Below are 16,806 nucleotides of genomic sequence, written 5' to 3'. Positions count from 1 at the left end.
ATTTTTTCTCTGTGGCCCTTAGTGATTTTCCAAATTCCTCCTTACATCAGAATTAGGTCCACATTTATTTTCGTTGTATAATCACTTCATAGACAATATTTAAAAGGTGATGGCTAACACACAGAAGACAGTTTTTTTCTGCTAACAAATATGAACTTTTTAAGAAGCGTTTCATGACTTATGCTCAAATGTGCTACGCATTGACGTTGATATGCAACACACAATAGCCAAGTTGCAGTTGGTTATCTTCTAAGTATTCATTGTTCCTTAACAGTAGTTCACACATGAGGTTCTGGTTTGGCAATGGACTAAGAATTGTTTGAGCCCAATGTCATAACTACGTGTCACAGATAGGGAGCAATGAAAGAAACGCTCGTCGTCTGCAAGGCTGTGGGATTGCTAACAGGAGACATCCGCATAGTTTATTTGCGCCTCCGAGAAACAGGGAATCTTGGTGCTAAGCATTTTTTTGCAACAGAAGGTGTGATGGAGAACATCAGTTTTTCTCGTACCATGACTGAGAAGTTTGGTAATGTGCCTCACACCAGTTGGTCTAGTGTGGCACGTACTGTCGGCACAGGTCATGTGACCATCTAGAGCCGAACGGTTCTAGGCACTTCAGTCCGGAACTGCTTCAGTCCGGTCGCAGTTTCGAGTCCTGCCTCGGGCATGGATGTGTGTGATGTCCTTAGGTTAGTTAGGTTTAAATAGTTCTAAGTCTAGGGGACTGATGACCTCACATATTAAGTCCCATAGTGCTTAGAGCCATTTGAACCATTTTGACCATCTAGAGGAAAACAACCGACTACACTTGTTCCGCTCTCACACGATTCTGTACCTCGTGTGGAGAGTGTGCAGTGGTTTTATCAGAACGGCTACAGTTCTATAGGTGGCTAAGTCAACAGTCGTAATTATGACATCTACCACTACAATAACCACATGTTATTGCTCTTAAGTCCATCCAGCGATTCCGCTAACATTTGGGTTGCAATGGTTGAGAACCATCTTATTGGGCCTTGTTTTTGTCAGCACTTCGGTCAATTCCAAAGACCGTGTCACGATGAAAAATGGTTCAAATGGCTCGGAGCACTATGGGTCTTAACTTCTGAGGTCATCAGTCCACTAGAACTTAGAACTACTTAAACCTAACTAACCTAAGGACATCACACACATCCATGCCCGAGGCAGGATTCGAACCTGCGACCGTAGCGGTCGCGTGGTTCCAGACTGTAGCGCCTAGAACCGCTCGGCCACACCGGCCGGCTCACTAGACAAAGCCAACGGCCTTGCCGCAGTGGTAACACCGGTTCCCGTCAGATTACCTAAGTTAAGCACTGTTGGGCTGGGCTTGGATGGGTGACCATCTGGTCTACCGAGCGCTGTTGGCAAGTGGAGTGCACTCAGCCCTTGTGAGGGAAAATGAGGGGCTACTTGATTGAGAAGTAGCGGCTCCGGTCTCGGAAACTGACATACGGCCAGGAGAGCGGTGTGCTGACCACGTGCCCCTCCATATCCGCATCCAGTGACGCCTGTGGGCTGAGGATGACACGGCGGCCGGTCGGTACGTTTGGGGCCTTCATGGCCTGTTCGAGAGGAGTTTAGTTTTAGTTTAGTTACTAGACAAAGTTTTGATAAGGAATCCATGTTCTGGAACGTACCGTTTCGATGTAAGACACTCTCCAGTCGCATTAATGTGACTACCTGTCAAGAGTCTGAGTAACACCTTTCGCAGAGCGGACGTGCAAGAAGAGAGTCAGTGAGGTTCTGGAAGGTACCGACAGGAATATAGAGCCGTGCCAATACCAGCGCCGTAGACAACTGCGATGGGTTTCTCGGTTGAGGATGGATGGCGCGAATAGCCCAATCGAAGTGTTCCCACATATTCTCGATTGGGTTAAAATCCGCGGACTCTGGTGGCCAGCGGAGTACAGTAAGCTCATCATGGTGCTCTTCGAACCACCCACGTAATATGCGAGCTGTGTGACACGTTGCACGGTCCTGCTGGTATATGCCATCGTGTCGAGGGAAAAAGAACTACATGTAGGGGTGGACGTGGTACCCAAGGATAGATGCCTACTTGTGTTGGTCCGTTGTGCCCTCCAGAATGACTAGGTCGCCCCGGGGATGCGACGAAAACATTCCCTAAAGCGTGAGGCTCCCTTATCCGGCCTGGGTGCTTCCAACGATTGTAGCAGCATGTTTTGTTTCATACAGATCACGCCATACGCGCCGACGGCCAGCGGTGAGTCATCTGACAAGGCCACCTGTCTCCACTCACTGGACGTCCAGTCGCTGTATTGGCGTGCAGATTCCAGCCTTTGTTGCCGATGAACGGCGGTCAGCACTGGGACATCAACCAGGCGCCTGCTGCGGAGGCCCATACGCAGCAACGTTCGCTGAACGGTCGTTGAGCAGAGACTGTTCGTAGGACCCATGTACGTCTGGGCGGTCTGTTGCTCAACACTTGCACGCCTACTCACCCGTACACATCTCCGCAGCCGTCGTTCACCCCTGTCGTTCTTGGCCCGTGCTGCAGCACGGTTGCCTCGGCGCCGGTTCTGGCTAGCGCTGTTTCTACATCTACATCTACATTTATTCTCCGCAAGCTACCCAGTGGTGTGTGGCGGACGACACTTTACGTGCCACTGTCATTACCTCCCTTTCCTGTACCAGTCGCGTATGGTTCGCGGGAAGAACGACTGCCGGAAAGTCTCCGTGCACGCTCGAATCTCTTTAATTTTGCATTCGTGATCTCCTCGGGAGGTGTAAGTAGGGGGAAGCAATATATTCGATACCTCATCCAGAAACGCACCCTCTCGAAATCCGGACAGCAAGCTGAACCGCGATGCAGAGCGCCTCTCTTGCACAGTCTGCCACTTGAGTTTGCTAAACATCTCCGTAATGCTATCACGCTTACCAAATAACCCTGCGACGAAACGCGCCGCTCTTCTTTGGATCTTCTCTATCTCCTCTGTCAACCCGACCTGGTACAGATCCCACACTGATGACCAGTACTCAAGTATAGGTCGAACGAGTGTTTTGTAAGCAACCTCCTTTGTTGCTGGACTACATTTTCTAAGGACTCTCCCAAAGAATCTCAACTTGGCACCCGCCTTACCAACAATTAATTTTATATGATCATTCCACTTCAAATCGTTCCGTACGCATACTCCCAGATATTTTACAGGAGTAACTGCTACCATAGTTTGTCCCGCTATCATATAATCATAAAATAAAGGATCCTTCTTTCTATGTATTCGCAATACATTACATTTGTCTATGCTTAGGGTCAGTTGCCACTCCCTGCACCAAGTGCCTATCCGGTGCAGATCTTCCTGCATTTCGCTGCAATTTTCTAATGCTGAAACTTCTCTGTATACTACAGCATCATCCGCGAAAAGCCGCATGGAACTTCCGACACTATCTACTATGTCATTTATATATATTGTGAAAAACAATGGCCGGCCGCGGTGGTCTAGCGGTTCTAGGCGCGCAGTCCGGAACCGCGCGACTGCTACGGTCGCAGGTTCGAATCCTACCTCGGGCATGGATGTGTGTGATGTCCTTAGGTTAGTTAGGTTTCAGTAGTTCTAAGTTCTAGGGGACTGATGACCACAGTAGTTAAGTCCCATAGTGCTCAGAACCATTTGACAAACAATGGTCCCATAACACTTCCCTGTGGCACGCCAGAGGTTACTTTAACGTCTGTAGACGTCTCTCCATTGAGAACAACATACTATGTTCTGTTTGCTAAAAACTCTTCAATCCAGCCACACAGCTGGTCTGATATTCCGTAGGCTCTTACTTTGTTTATCAGGCGACAGTGCGGAACTGTATCGAACGCCTTCCGAAAGTGAAGGAAAATGGCATCTACCTGTATCTAATATTTTCTGGGTCTCATGAACAAATAAAGCGAGTTGGGTCTCACAAGATCGCTGTTTCCGGAATCCATGTTCATTCCTACAGAGTAGATTCTGGGTGTCCCCACGCACCGTATACTTTATCCACTGCAGCACGTGAACAGTAGACAAACTTAGCCATTTCGAAAATACTTCCGACTCTGATCCGATACCCAATAATCACGCCCTTTTCGACGTGAGATAAATCGCTCTGTTTCCGCATTAGGACAACGACGACACTTAATAATTTTTTCATAATGCGGGGCCACAGTCATAATATATTTCTTTAAAGTCAGTACCGCCATTAGACTGTTGCTTATTTACAGTGTTACATTTACACTTACACAATCATGATTTCGGTTTCAAAGTGCCATTATCAAATGTTTTAAGTGTTATACCGTGCCTAAGATGACATACTGTCGTATTTAAAATACACTATTAGACACATTGTCTAAGGGTCGACATTACTGGCAAACTGCCTATTGGCTTCTGTCTCGGGTTCTTCGGCTATGATGTCGCAATGACTGGGCGGTCCAACAACACCAGGATCAACGAGCATAAGCGACATTGTAGGTTGGGGCAGGTGGAGAAATCGGCCGTGGCAGAGCACGCACTCAGTGAGAGCGACCACGTAATAAAATTCGCCGACACGGAAGTTCTGGCTGTAGAGAAGCACTATCACACGCGCTTGTTCAGAGAAGCTGTAGAAATACAAAAACACGCGAACAGTTTGAACAAGAAAGAGGAAAGTCTTAAGGTAAACGGATCCTGGCTTCCCGTACTGCAGCGAACGACCGTCGCAGGTAGCAAGAGGAGAACCGCACCGGAAATGACCGCGGAGAAGCCCTCGGACGTTGGCGCGCCAGGTACATATAGTCTGCGGCCGCGAGCTCGGCTCCAGTTCACCACCCGCAATGGAGGGTGAAGCTTTGACAATGCCAGCCACTCGTGCTGGCGAAACGTCAGAAAAATCATTAAATGAACGTCGGCCGAAGAACCCGAGACAGAAGCCAATAGGCAGTTTGTCAACAAGTGGCCACGAAAGCCTTAACAATTTTGTATTACTGGCAAAGCCTACTGCTTTGTTTCATCATTGAGTATACCACCTGGAGTCAAGATCATCACTGAGTATACCACCTGGAGTCAAGATCATCACTGAGTATACCATCTTGAGTCAAGATGGTATACTCAGTGATGAAACAAAGCAGTAGGCTTTGCAAGAAATATCGACCCTTAGACAATGTGTCTAATAGTGTATTTTAAATACGACAGTATGTCGTCTTAGGCACTGTATAACACTTAAAACACTTGATAATGGCACTTTGAAGCCGAAATCATGATTGTGTAAGTGTAAATGTAACACTGTAAATAAACAACAGTCTAATGGCGGTACTGACTTTAAAGAAACGACTGCAGTTTTTTCCGCGTCACCCTGACGCGCTTTATACACACTCTGCTGCTAGTGCTGCCACCTGGTGTCTGTGAGTGGCGTTGCAGGTCACATTAACGCGACTGGACTTTGTATAACCGTGAAGAACGGATCAATTTCAAATCTTCCACTTCACCATACGCACAGAGCTCAGACAATGAGCTAGGACACGTGTGAGCTACACGAGTCCACGGCATGGCCAAAGTTTCGAGAACTGCTCATAGTATGATGCAGCAGCTGGGCAGAGATGAACAGATCTGCACAGGATACACTAGCGTGCAGAGCTGCATCAAACCGGTCGTCGACTGACGATCAGATATTTTATCCTTAATTCTAATAAACTTGATGGCCATCAGTCAGCGAAGGGTTCTTCCATTTAAAGACGTGGCGTGTGAACCGCCCGAATGTTGTGACTAGATGCAGCGTAACGCTAGGTTGTAGACACGGTATCGGAGCAGTCTGCAATAGACAGGTGTGCAGCAGACACGGCAGAACGTCGCGAATTAAACCGCTTCTGAACGTGGGATGATAATCGGTGAAAGACGCGTGGCTCGTAGGATATCTCAGATTACACGATAATTCGGGTTTCACGGGTCAGCAGCGTCTAGGGTGGATTTTCACTGTCGCAGAGATAACAGGTCGTAGGAATAAAATAGAGCAAAGGAACATTCTCTGAGAAAGTTGTCAGTTGGGTATGGATAAAAAATTCGATGCATGTTCTCCGACAGGGAGCTCCTTCTAACTACCTCCCCTTCTTCTTGAGAAGATTCTCTGTGTGTGTCGTCTGCAGTGTCCGGCACAGAACACACGCGTAATCTCGCATTTCACTCAGCTCGTTCAAACAGGCAAACTATTCAGTGTACAGATATAGAACTGGCATCGGTGTGTTCTGGAACCGTTGCACTACGTTTACATTTTACTTTTACATGCGGCAGCAAATTATGAAGACGATTACGGACAGTTTTCGAAAACGCATTTTCTTGCGATGTTACCGAGTGTTCGATATGGAGGAAACTTTTTGTCGTCGAAATTAGGGGAACACATTATGTAACGAAATCTTAAGAATACATCACATTCTCATGTAGTCCAAACCGGAAATGTGTCAGAGTTTTCTAACTCGAGGTAATGTTGGTTCAATATGACGTATAATGGTCCGCTCTCGCTTAAGTACTTCAGCAGTCGTCCATCGGTTTCGTTATGAGAAACAGATTGCTAGGTTGGTAAGAAACCATCTATTAATTTTTCTGACCCGCCTACTTATTTCTGATATAACAAAATATACGATTTACTCTATGAGGAAACATGATGATAAACATCTGAAAATGTCAGTGACAAAGATGCCTGGTCCTTCACCAGTCTGAAAACCTTGATCTGGTAATCAACCCAAAAATGTTTTCATTTTCACTTCGTTTGGAAGGTCGCTCCCTCTTCTTTCATTATTTCGGGAAGGAAGTTCGCCAGCCAAATAATGTTTTCATTGTTAAATCTACATTTTCTCTTTTCGGTCTACGTATAACTGCCCCCCCCCCCCCCCCCGTTCCCCTCCTTCAGAGCACTATCAATTCTGTCATTTTTACTAAAAAAAATCGTAAAACTTAACTCAATAGAACTTATTCAAATCGAAGTACGCTACAGAGCTCGCTTCAAAACAAGGAGAATGTTCTCCGCTCGTGAGAAATTTCTCTAGTTCTATTCATACAAAATTGGAAGATGTTCGAGTTGACCATCTTCCCCCATCCGGTTACTCAAGCAGAGTATATTCTCGGGTGACGTACAGGTATGTTCTCCGACTCGCTTTATTCATCCGAACCTTAGAGTCTTCTCCAAATTTCCGAGAGTAAAGTACGCTCTCCATTTCGCTCGTACGATCCATCGTTTCCTCACACGTAAACGTCGGGAGGAGGAGCCGTACTGAGCGTTAGACGTTCTGCTGTGCCATATATGCGCCATTCCTAAAGCCTTATGGATTGAGAGGAGACAAAGACAGCACAGAGGCTTTAGAAGATTGACATCCCATCCACAACCTTTGCCCTGACTTTTGGCCACTCAGTATAATATATTTTTTGATTGTTATAATTATCATTGTACTACTTTTATAATCTCTATTTTTTTCTTTAACACTAATACTGTATAACATGTTATATGTCCTTGATGTTCTGTAGAAACTGAAATTTGTTGAATCTGAGTATGCCTTGTTAGGTGTAAGAGAGGGCTTGAAGGCCCTAATCTTGCCAGGTAAAATAAATGCATAAATAAATAAATAAAATATAATATATTCAAGCATACTTAAGAATAAAATTATCACACTTTAGAACATTAGCAATTGTTTTTAATAAACTTTTCAGATGTACAGCACTTACGTGTGTCGTGATTACATAATGATAGTAGCCAACTTGGTACTTACATCTGCAACACAGTTCTTACGATAACAGTCAAATTGGTACTTGTATCACCAACACAGTTCTTACGAAATTTGGGAGATGTTGCGACAATGGACCTTCCACAGATACAATGTTCACATCAACAACACAGTGAGAGAAACCAGTAGATTGCACTCCACTAAGGTTCTTGTTTATGGTTATAGCGAGAAGGGTGCGTATAACAGTTCACTTTCTCCTGCGAGAGTATCTTCAGTAGGAAGTGCTGGCCACACATTTGAGCGAGTAAAAGGTGATATTATATCCGAGTAAGCCGGCGCTTGTAAACGGAATTCTGAAGACGGTGTCGGTACTACAGATGACACACCGATCTTGCGTAGATTGAAGCAGCGATTGCTCCTTCTCTGTCATACAAAACTGCACATCAGACACTTTCTGCGTCCTCGTTAAAGCTCAGCATTTCGACATGAACGACGTCGGCTCCCTGAAGTGCCCAGTGTAAAACTATCCAGTTACCTTTGCTGTGGAACTGATTGGAGTAATCAAGTGTTCGAACTGTGCCATTGGTTGGCACATCACTGAGTTGTCAATTTACGCTTCTCTGTAAACTTCTCCAACTTCCCTGAGATAAACTAAATGAGACGTTGGTTCTCTCACAACGAGAGCGCCCCTCAATTTCTCAGTGTACCCTCATGGGAACACCACATGAAATACGTCGAGCATTAGGGAACGTGTACCTCAAGACAAATCAACAACTATTGCTCCATTCTACATACATCTCATGCAATTAACATAAAAGCCAAATTAGAAAAGTATGGGGTTATACGCAGGTGTATAGCAAGGGATGATACTGAAAAGTAGATTAGATGTGGAGTTAGATTTACCTTCGGTACAGTTTAGTCAAGTATTTTGCCGAAAGTAGTTATATCACCTTTTGCTCCACATAACAGTAGCGCGGTTGCAAAAAGTACGTCAGCACTTAAGTTGTATATGGAATGAAAGATTATTTGGTGGGCGAGCACTGTCAAAATCATGTAACAACTTTCTGTTGTAAAATCTGTCTGGGGGAAGTGGCGCCACTAGAACTGAGCTATGTCTGGATGGGAGTAATTTTGTATGTTTGGAACAGTGACGCAGGCCTACATCACGCGGAGCTCCCTGTTCATTAGAGCTTCCTTTGAACGGTATGTTGCCATTTCGTAGTTACACATTCGCAAGGTAGTTGCAAGAATGTCGAGAAAATGGGCACTGTCAGGAAAGTCGATCCTCATTCACCGCTCAATAGGTTCAGACTGTAATTTCCGATAGGTGTCCAGTTAACCTTGTTGATCTACGAGATGCGATCAAGTTGAAAAAATATGCATTTTTCCCCCGGAAGACTGAGTGCAGATGGAAAGACGCACTTTAGCTTCAAACATGCGAGCATTATTTGTTTATGGGTGCACGAGATGGCAAATTTATCCAGTGGGTTAGGGTTTAAGCGGCAGCCACTGGACTGCGCTATGTTCTCCATATTAAAAATAGCGCTGTTCAGTGTACAAGACAAACGTGTAATTATTCACGTCATTCATTTTCCAGTAGTGAGCCTCACTGGTATTCATTGTCTCCGAGCAGTGACATGGTGATGGATGTGTAAGATGTCCATGTATAGATGGGACAGTGCAAAGAAGGCTGAATCCCACGTGATAACGAAATAATGAAACAAAATGAGCCGCCAAAATGGTTGTGTGAGTGAGCTGCCACGGAACTGAGGAACAGGCTAAAAGTTTCTGGTGCAAGTAGTACGTCAGAAAAAAAAAAATAGCATACGTTCGAACTTGAAAGCACTCCGTAGTATGAAGCACTATTGGGGGGGGGGGGGGGGCACTGTCTCACTACGATCTGCAGAGCGGGCGGCCACCCGTCGGCATAGCACGGTGCGTGTGTGGCTGGCAGTTTCTTCAGTCTGTGGCTGGGACGGCTGTCGACGGCTGGCCGCTGTGGGGCAGAGCATCGCCCCAGGCGAGGCGGAGGCCACCGGCCCGCGGCCCGCGCGCAGCGGCTGTCGCAGCTCACAGCTTGGTGACGGCCTCTGCGACCACCGCCAGCGCCGCCACGGCGTCCCTCCCGGTGGGCACGATGTACTGCGCGGGCAGCACGAAGCCGTGCCGGCCGCGGTCCCTCAGCTCCACCGTGTACGCGTACTTGATGCCCTGCGAGCCCTTCGCCCAGTCGTCAGAGCCGCCTGCCGACACAAGATAGGAATTTATAAGGAGTCGCCCCAAAACTGATGGATGCATCGCTACTACGCACTGAATACTCTGCAGTATTACCTCCTTTTCTATCTACGGGGTTATTCTAAATGATGGACCCATTTTCAAAACTTCGTATTTATTCAAGCTTAAATCCAAAATGAACAAGCTTTATATCAATGAAAAGAGGAAGTTTCAAAGTTTTTTTCATAACGTTTGATATCAATTTAATAATTTGTAATACACAATACACACATTAAAAAAGTTTTCATCACCTCTTTTCCGAGAGTTCCTGAACCTGTACAAAAAATTTAAATAGAAATTAACATGAACATCATTTCCGCCCTTTTTATTGCTCATCAAAACCACATTTTGCATGTTTTACCACCATTCAACGAGACCTTCAGAGATGGTGGTCCAGATTGCTGTACACACCGGTACCTCTAATACCCAGTAGCGCTTCCTGTTGCATTGACGCACGTCTCTATTCGTCGTGGCGTAATATCCCCAAGTTCATCAGGGCACTATTGGTCCAGATTGTCCCACTCCTCAACGGCGATTCGGCGTAGATCCCTCAGAGTGGCTGGTGGGTCATGTCGTCCATAAACAGCCCTTTTCAATCTATCCCAGGCATGTTCTATAGGGTTTATTTCTGGAGGACATGCTGGCCCCTCTAGTCCAGCGTCAGCAGCTCGTGGTCTCGCGATCGCGTTCTCGCTTCCCGAGTAAGGGGTCCCGGGGGGGTCAGGGATTTTTACCTGCCTCGAGATGACTGGGTGTTTGTCTTGTCCTCATCATTTCCTCATCATTCATGAAAGTGGCGAGACTGGAATGAGCAAAGGTTGGGAATTTCTACGGGAGCTGATAACCGCGCAGTTGAGCGCCCCACAAACCAAACATCATCAACATCTAGTCGAGTGATGTCGTTATCCTGAAGGAAGTCATTCACAAGATGTGCACGATGGGGGAGCGAATTGTCGTCCGTGAAGACGAATGCCACGCACATATGCTGCCGATATGGTTGCACTATCGGTCGGAGGATGACATTCACGTATCGTACAGCCGTTACAGCACCTTCCATGACCATCAGCGGCGTACGTCGGCTCCACATAACGCCACCCCAAAACATAAGGCAACCTCCAACTTGCTGCAGTCGCTGGACAGTGTGTCTAAGGCGTTTTGCCTGAATGGGTTGCCTCCAAACACGTCTCCGACGGTTCTCTGGTTGAAGCCATATGCGACACTCGTCGGCGAAGAGAACGTGATGCCAATTCTGAGCGGTCCATTTGGCATGTTGTTGGGCCCATCTGTACCGCGCCGCATGGTGTCGTGGTTGCAAAGATGCACCTCGACATGGTCGTCGGGATTGAAGTTGCGCATCATGCAGCCTATTGCGCACAGTATGAGTCGTAGCACGACGTACTGTGGCTGCACGAAAAGCATTATTCAATATGCTGGCGTTGCTGTCAGGGTTCCTCCAAGCCATAATCCGTAGGTAGCGGTCATCCACTGCAGTAGTAGCCCTTGGGCGGCCTGAGCGAGGCATGTTATCGACATTTCCTGTCTCTCTGGATCTCCTCCACGTCCGAACAACATCTCTTCGCTTCACTCCGAGACGCCTGGACACTTCCCTTGTTGAGAGCCCTTCCTGGCACAAAGTAACAATGCGGACGCGATCTAACGGCGGTACTGACCGTCTAGGCATGGTTGAACTACAGACAACACGAGCCGTGTACCTCCTTCCTGGTGGAATGACTAGAACTGATCGGCTGTCGGACTCTCTCCGTCTAATACGCGCATGGTTGTTTACATTTTTGCGTGGGTCTAGTGACATCTCTGAACAGTCAGAGGGGCTGTCTCTGTGACATAATGTCAACAGTCAACGTCTATGTTCAAGAGTTCTGGAAACCGGCGTGATGCGAAACTTATTTGATGTGTGTAATTTGTAACTGAAACGCTTCTCTTTGTCATTGGGCTTGAGGGCCTGCACAAGTTGTAATCGGTAGGGCTTGTACAGCAAACGTCGTCTCAGAAGTTTCCATACAGTTGGTTGGGGTATTCCAAGTTCTCGATTGGCTCTGGGACTGTGCACAAAACTTTTGTGAATTCGTCGGACATCATCCTCTGACTCATGCGGTCGGTCTGTGCTTTTTCCTTTCCACACACTCCCGGTCAGTTTAAATTGCTTAAACCAGCGGCTAGTGCCTTTCCGAGTTGGTGGTTGAATACCGAATTTGGAAAGAAATGCCCGGTGCCCTGCAATGTACGACTTACTTTTCGCGAACTCAAGAACGCAGAAAACCTTGTGCTCCACAGTCGTCATCTCACCCACAACTGACAGTGAAACTGAATGACGGCCCTTATTGCCGCGCGAACTCTACCGGCCGTTTCTGAAACCATTATCGACCGCCCGCCACCGCCCGCCAAAAACTTCCTCTTTTCATTTGTATAAAGCTTGTTCATTTTGGATTTGGATTTGAATGCATACGAATTTCTGAAAATGGGTCCATCATTTAGAATAACCCTGTATTTTCATTTACAGAGAAACTTTCGCGCACACGGACAGTCCCGCAAGACTAGCAAACTGCGAAGTTAAAGGACATAGCTCTAGCAAGTCTATATCAATATCTTTTCCATTATTTTGTTATATTCGTGATATTTAGTGGTACCAAATAAGTATCCTCAAATAATACACCTATCTGAACGTATGTTTCATTATATTGTTATTCATTATCTGATCAAAAGTATCAGATCAGCGTACCTACTTTTTTTTTTTTTTTGAGTCATCAGTCTTCTGACTGATTTGATGCGGCCCGCCACGAATTCCTCTCCTGTACAACCTCTTCATCTCAGAGTAGCACTTGCAACCTACGCTCGGAATTATTTGCTGCATGCATTAAAATCTCTGACTTCCTCTGCAGTTTCTGTTCTTTACAGCTCCCTCTACTACCATGGCAATCAGTCGCTGATATCTTAACAGATGTCCTATCATCCTGTCCCTTTTCCTTATCAGTGTTTTCCACATATTCCTTTCCTCTCTGATCCTGCACAGAACATACTCATTCCTTATCAGTCCACCTAATTTTCATCATTCGTCTGTAGCACTACATCTCAAATGCTTCATTTCTCTTCTGTTCCGACTTTACCATAGTCCATGTTTCACCATCATACAATTCTGTGCTCCAGACGTACATTCTCAGAAATTTCTTCCTCAAATTAAGGGCTATGTTTCACACTAGTAGACTTCTCTTGGCCAGGAAGGCCCTTTTTTCAGTGCTGGTCTGCTTTCGATGTCCTCCTTGCTATGTCCGTCATTGGTTATTTTAGTGCCTAGGTAGCAGAATTCTTTAACTTCATCTACTTCGTGACCATCAATCCTGATGTTAACTTTCTCGCTGTTCTCATTTCTGCTTCTTCTCATTACTACTAGTGGACATTAATATGAGGTGTGACGCCTTGATCTCTTTTGGGGACAGTTTCAGTGAGGTATCTGAATCTCTGTGGAGGAAACGCATGCCTTTCTTCCTCATAAGCCGAAATCAAAGAAGGTAGTCATGTTAGACACTGGGGTCTGGAATGAAGGTGATGTTCTAACTCACCCCGAAGGTGTTCCACCGGTTTCAAGTAGGGGCTCTGGGCGGACCAGTCTGTTTCACGAATGTTATTGAGTAGTATGTCTACCAGCTATCCAGGTCACTTTGATTACGCTGGACATTTTGGCACACCGAGGAAATTGGCCTAGTGACGTCACCATCTTTATCAGTGACATCATCAATCTTATAAGTGATGTCATCATCCTTATCAGTATGAAGATATGCCCCCATCCCCTTCCTTATCTCAAGCCAGTCACGCCAATTATGTTTGTCGAAAGTAAAAGACGTGTCCTCCTCACCCTGTCTTGAACATCATACTTCCAGCCAGTCATAGCACAAAAAGACATCTCTGAGCATTATGGGACTTAACATATGAGGTCATCAATCCCCTAGAACTTAGAACTACTTAAACCTAACTAACCTAAGGACATCATACACATCCATGCTCGAGGCAGGACTCGAACCTGCGACCGTAGCGGTCGCGCGGTTCCAGACTGAAGTGCCTAGAATCTCTCGGCCACACCAGCCGGCCAGTCACAGCACAGTATGAAAAATGAAAAGTCAATCAAAATAGATTCAAGTTGATGGAACTGTGCCAGTTGTGTTAGCGAGAAATTAAAATTCGTCTCTCCTCCCCTATTTCAGGTATCTGTGAGGAGGAGGGGGGAAGAGGGGAAGCTTTTTGTACCCTACAAATGATACGCTGGTGTTTCCGTAATCCTAGTAAACAGATTCTCGTCGGAGCCTGCATAGCTGGCTCAAGGGGTTCTGATTTTCCACAATGGCGGCTGCTTGACAACACCTGTTGGAAAGAAACTTCTCAGAACGCTGGAAGGAAGCAGTAGCTTACAGCAGGTGCTATGAGGGTTAGCAGGAAACGGCCAATTGAAATGACTTCCTTCTGCTCTGGAGACCCTTTGTCTGAAAGGTCTGAATGTTAAAATAATCTCGCGGAGCTTGCTTGGAGCTTGTGAAACCGGGAGTCGGCAAGCAGTCCTCGGATAGTACACCGTGAACCACGTAGAGCAGAGTTTGTGACTTAAAGTGTTTCACTGATGTCTGTAGTTGATGTCACAGCATTATCAACGAGGTTAGTTTCAAATAAAGACTACATGAATCGGAAGTGCGTTTCGTGGGTGCCAGTGGCGTGGCATTCAATTTAGTCCTTCTCAGTTTTCTCGGCAAACGTTGCCTTAGTGACCTTGCAAGTGCTCTATAGAAAGCGGCATCTTATATCAGAGCGTGGACCTGTTAGCTAGCTGGAGACAGTATACAGTGAACGATGCAGAGTGTGGCGAGATTTAATTGATGGAAATATATTTCATTTGCTTCCATACCGTGTTTTAGGGTGTCTCTTGACCTCTTGACCTATATTTAACTGTTTTCCTGTTTTGTTGTGTAGCTTATCGGCGGAATTTGGTAGTAGCCAGTTGGAGGCTGTGTATGAAACGTTAGCAGTGAACAAGTTCCACTCCAGCGGTCAGATCTCGAAACCTTTCTGAAAGTAGTTGGATAGCTTTAGGACATGTAATTATTGTCTTCTGAATAGTGGGGAGTCTAACCCAGAGTGTCAGGTGAAAGAATGGCGACCCTTATTTACACTCATTTCACATGTGTAGAAACAGACAATGACTAATTTTTCGTCTGGGGCATATTGGCCAAGAATTCACACAAAAATAATTCCTATTGCCCAGTTCTGGCAAAGGTTTTCGGGGTGTTTTCCATCGTTGTAAGGCGAATGCCGAAATTGAAAATCCTCTTCCAAAAGTTCTAAACTGGACTTCCCTGGCAACCGCTGCAGCTCTCCTGGTGTTGAGTTGCCCAGTTCTTGGTCTCTAAAGGCTCATTATGTTAACAGCCCGTTCTGCTATTCAATACAGGGATCAAAAGTGCAATTTAAAGAGAAAAGTATAGCAGTAATTATAGACAATTAATCCGCGTCCATTCATTAAAGTTTCTGAGTAAATATATGGAGCAATAAATAGAGTAACAGGGCAACGGTCCAAGCCGACACGTCAAAACCTGTGCGGAATTTTTTTTATATACTTGAAGAATACATCTAAGGAAACACTAAGCCAAAATTTTCGCTGCTCAAACACAATGCAAGTATTTTTTTAAAACTATTGAAAATTGCCAATTTCTCGGCGCGCCAAGCCACTAGAGAAATGTAGACACCTATTGCAGCTGCAGCAGACACTGAAGTGCCCCAGCTCGGGGCACTTTCAGAGTAAGTCGGTGATTACACTCACAAATCAGTTTATTGACACAATCAGTGTCACAAACGTAACTTCTGTGCTCTCTTAGCAGTTCAAAACAAATAAGAAAAATCCTTCTTGAGAAATAAAGGAATAACGTCTTTGACAACTAGCAGGTTTCGAAAAACAACAAAAATAGGTCTTTGCATGAGACTATCCTCTGAAAAGTTTTCTTGCAGATGAAAACGACTATCTTCTTAGACATGCGCAGTAGCTGTTGGTCTAGCTACGTAGGCTCGTATTGGCTGAGGAAACCGGCGCGGCGGATACTGCGAAAGGTCCGCAGATGTGGCGGCCTCTACAGCTCTTGCGCGCGCCTTTTGAATTAGCCAGGTTCCCGCAGGTCAGGCGAAGTTCGGCTATTGCCGGTGCGCCTGCGGAGCTGGAGCGATGACCCGCATAGCGGTGCTACGTTGCGGGTTGGCGGCATTGTAGGGGACCCCGGAAACACGCCAGACAGAGCACTTGCAACACGGAAGGTGCCTCGGTTGAGGGTGCATCAGTAAACAGGTAACACGGCACTATGCGGTTGTAATTTGTAAAGTGAATTCCAGTTTCCGTCGACAGTTTCTCTGACGCAACTGTTCACAAATTACTATTTGCTCGAATTTGCAACTTATTTTTAATATCTATAACAATTCGCTCTTGCCTTTGCGATATTAATAAGTATTCACAATGGAGATACAAACTGTATTAATTTTCTTTGGATTTCTTCGTATAAGCTTACTAACAGCATCTGACTTTGTGCAGGTTCCAGAGTTTCACAGCAATGTTCAATCCAATTAATGTTTTCAGCGTTGTAAAGATGAAATGTGAAGAACGTGGTATGCAGTCGAAATCACTTACGCCTCCTGGACACCTACATATGTGTTATTTATTAGTTAATTTCTTGGACAGTCTTTCAAATGATATTGACATTGCACTAGAAAATGTGGAAACATTAGAAGAAACAGGAAATAATTTTGCCGATTCCATTAATTGTGGTTCGAACAATGATTGTTATGCAGATTAAAGCACAGAG

The 16,806-nt window shown here is 45.7% G+C and overlaps 1 protein-coding gene across 1 annotated transcript in view; it reads right to left on the bottom strand.

Annotated features, from left to right (window-relative positions):
* Window positions 1-7,638: 7,638 nt before the first annotated feature.
* LOC126456469 (carboxypeptidase B-like) overlaps window positions 7,639-16,806 on the bottom strand; it is a 50,143-nt gene continuing 40,975 nt past the window's right edge. The window contains exon 7 of the mRNA XM_050092220.1: window positions 7,639-9,930. Coding sequence (XP_049948177.1) covers window positions 9,758-9,930 — 173 coding nt within the window. The 3' untranslated portion in view covers window positions 7,639-9,757. The remainder of the gene's footprint in view (window positions 9,931-16,806) is intronic.

The sequence above is a fragment of the Schistocerca serialis genome, chromosome 2, assembly GCF_023864345.2.
Source record: "Schistocerca serialis cubense isolate TAMUIC-IGC-003099 chromosome 2, iqSchSeri2.2, whole genome shotgun sequence".
Taxonomy (NCBI): Eukaryota; Metazoa; Arthropoda; class Insecta; order Orthoptera; family Acrididae; genus Schistocerca; species Schistocerca serialis.
Note: the sequence above shows the minus strand (reverse complement) of the source record. Positions and strands in the feature narration are given on the sequence as shown.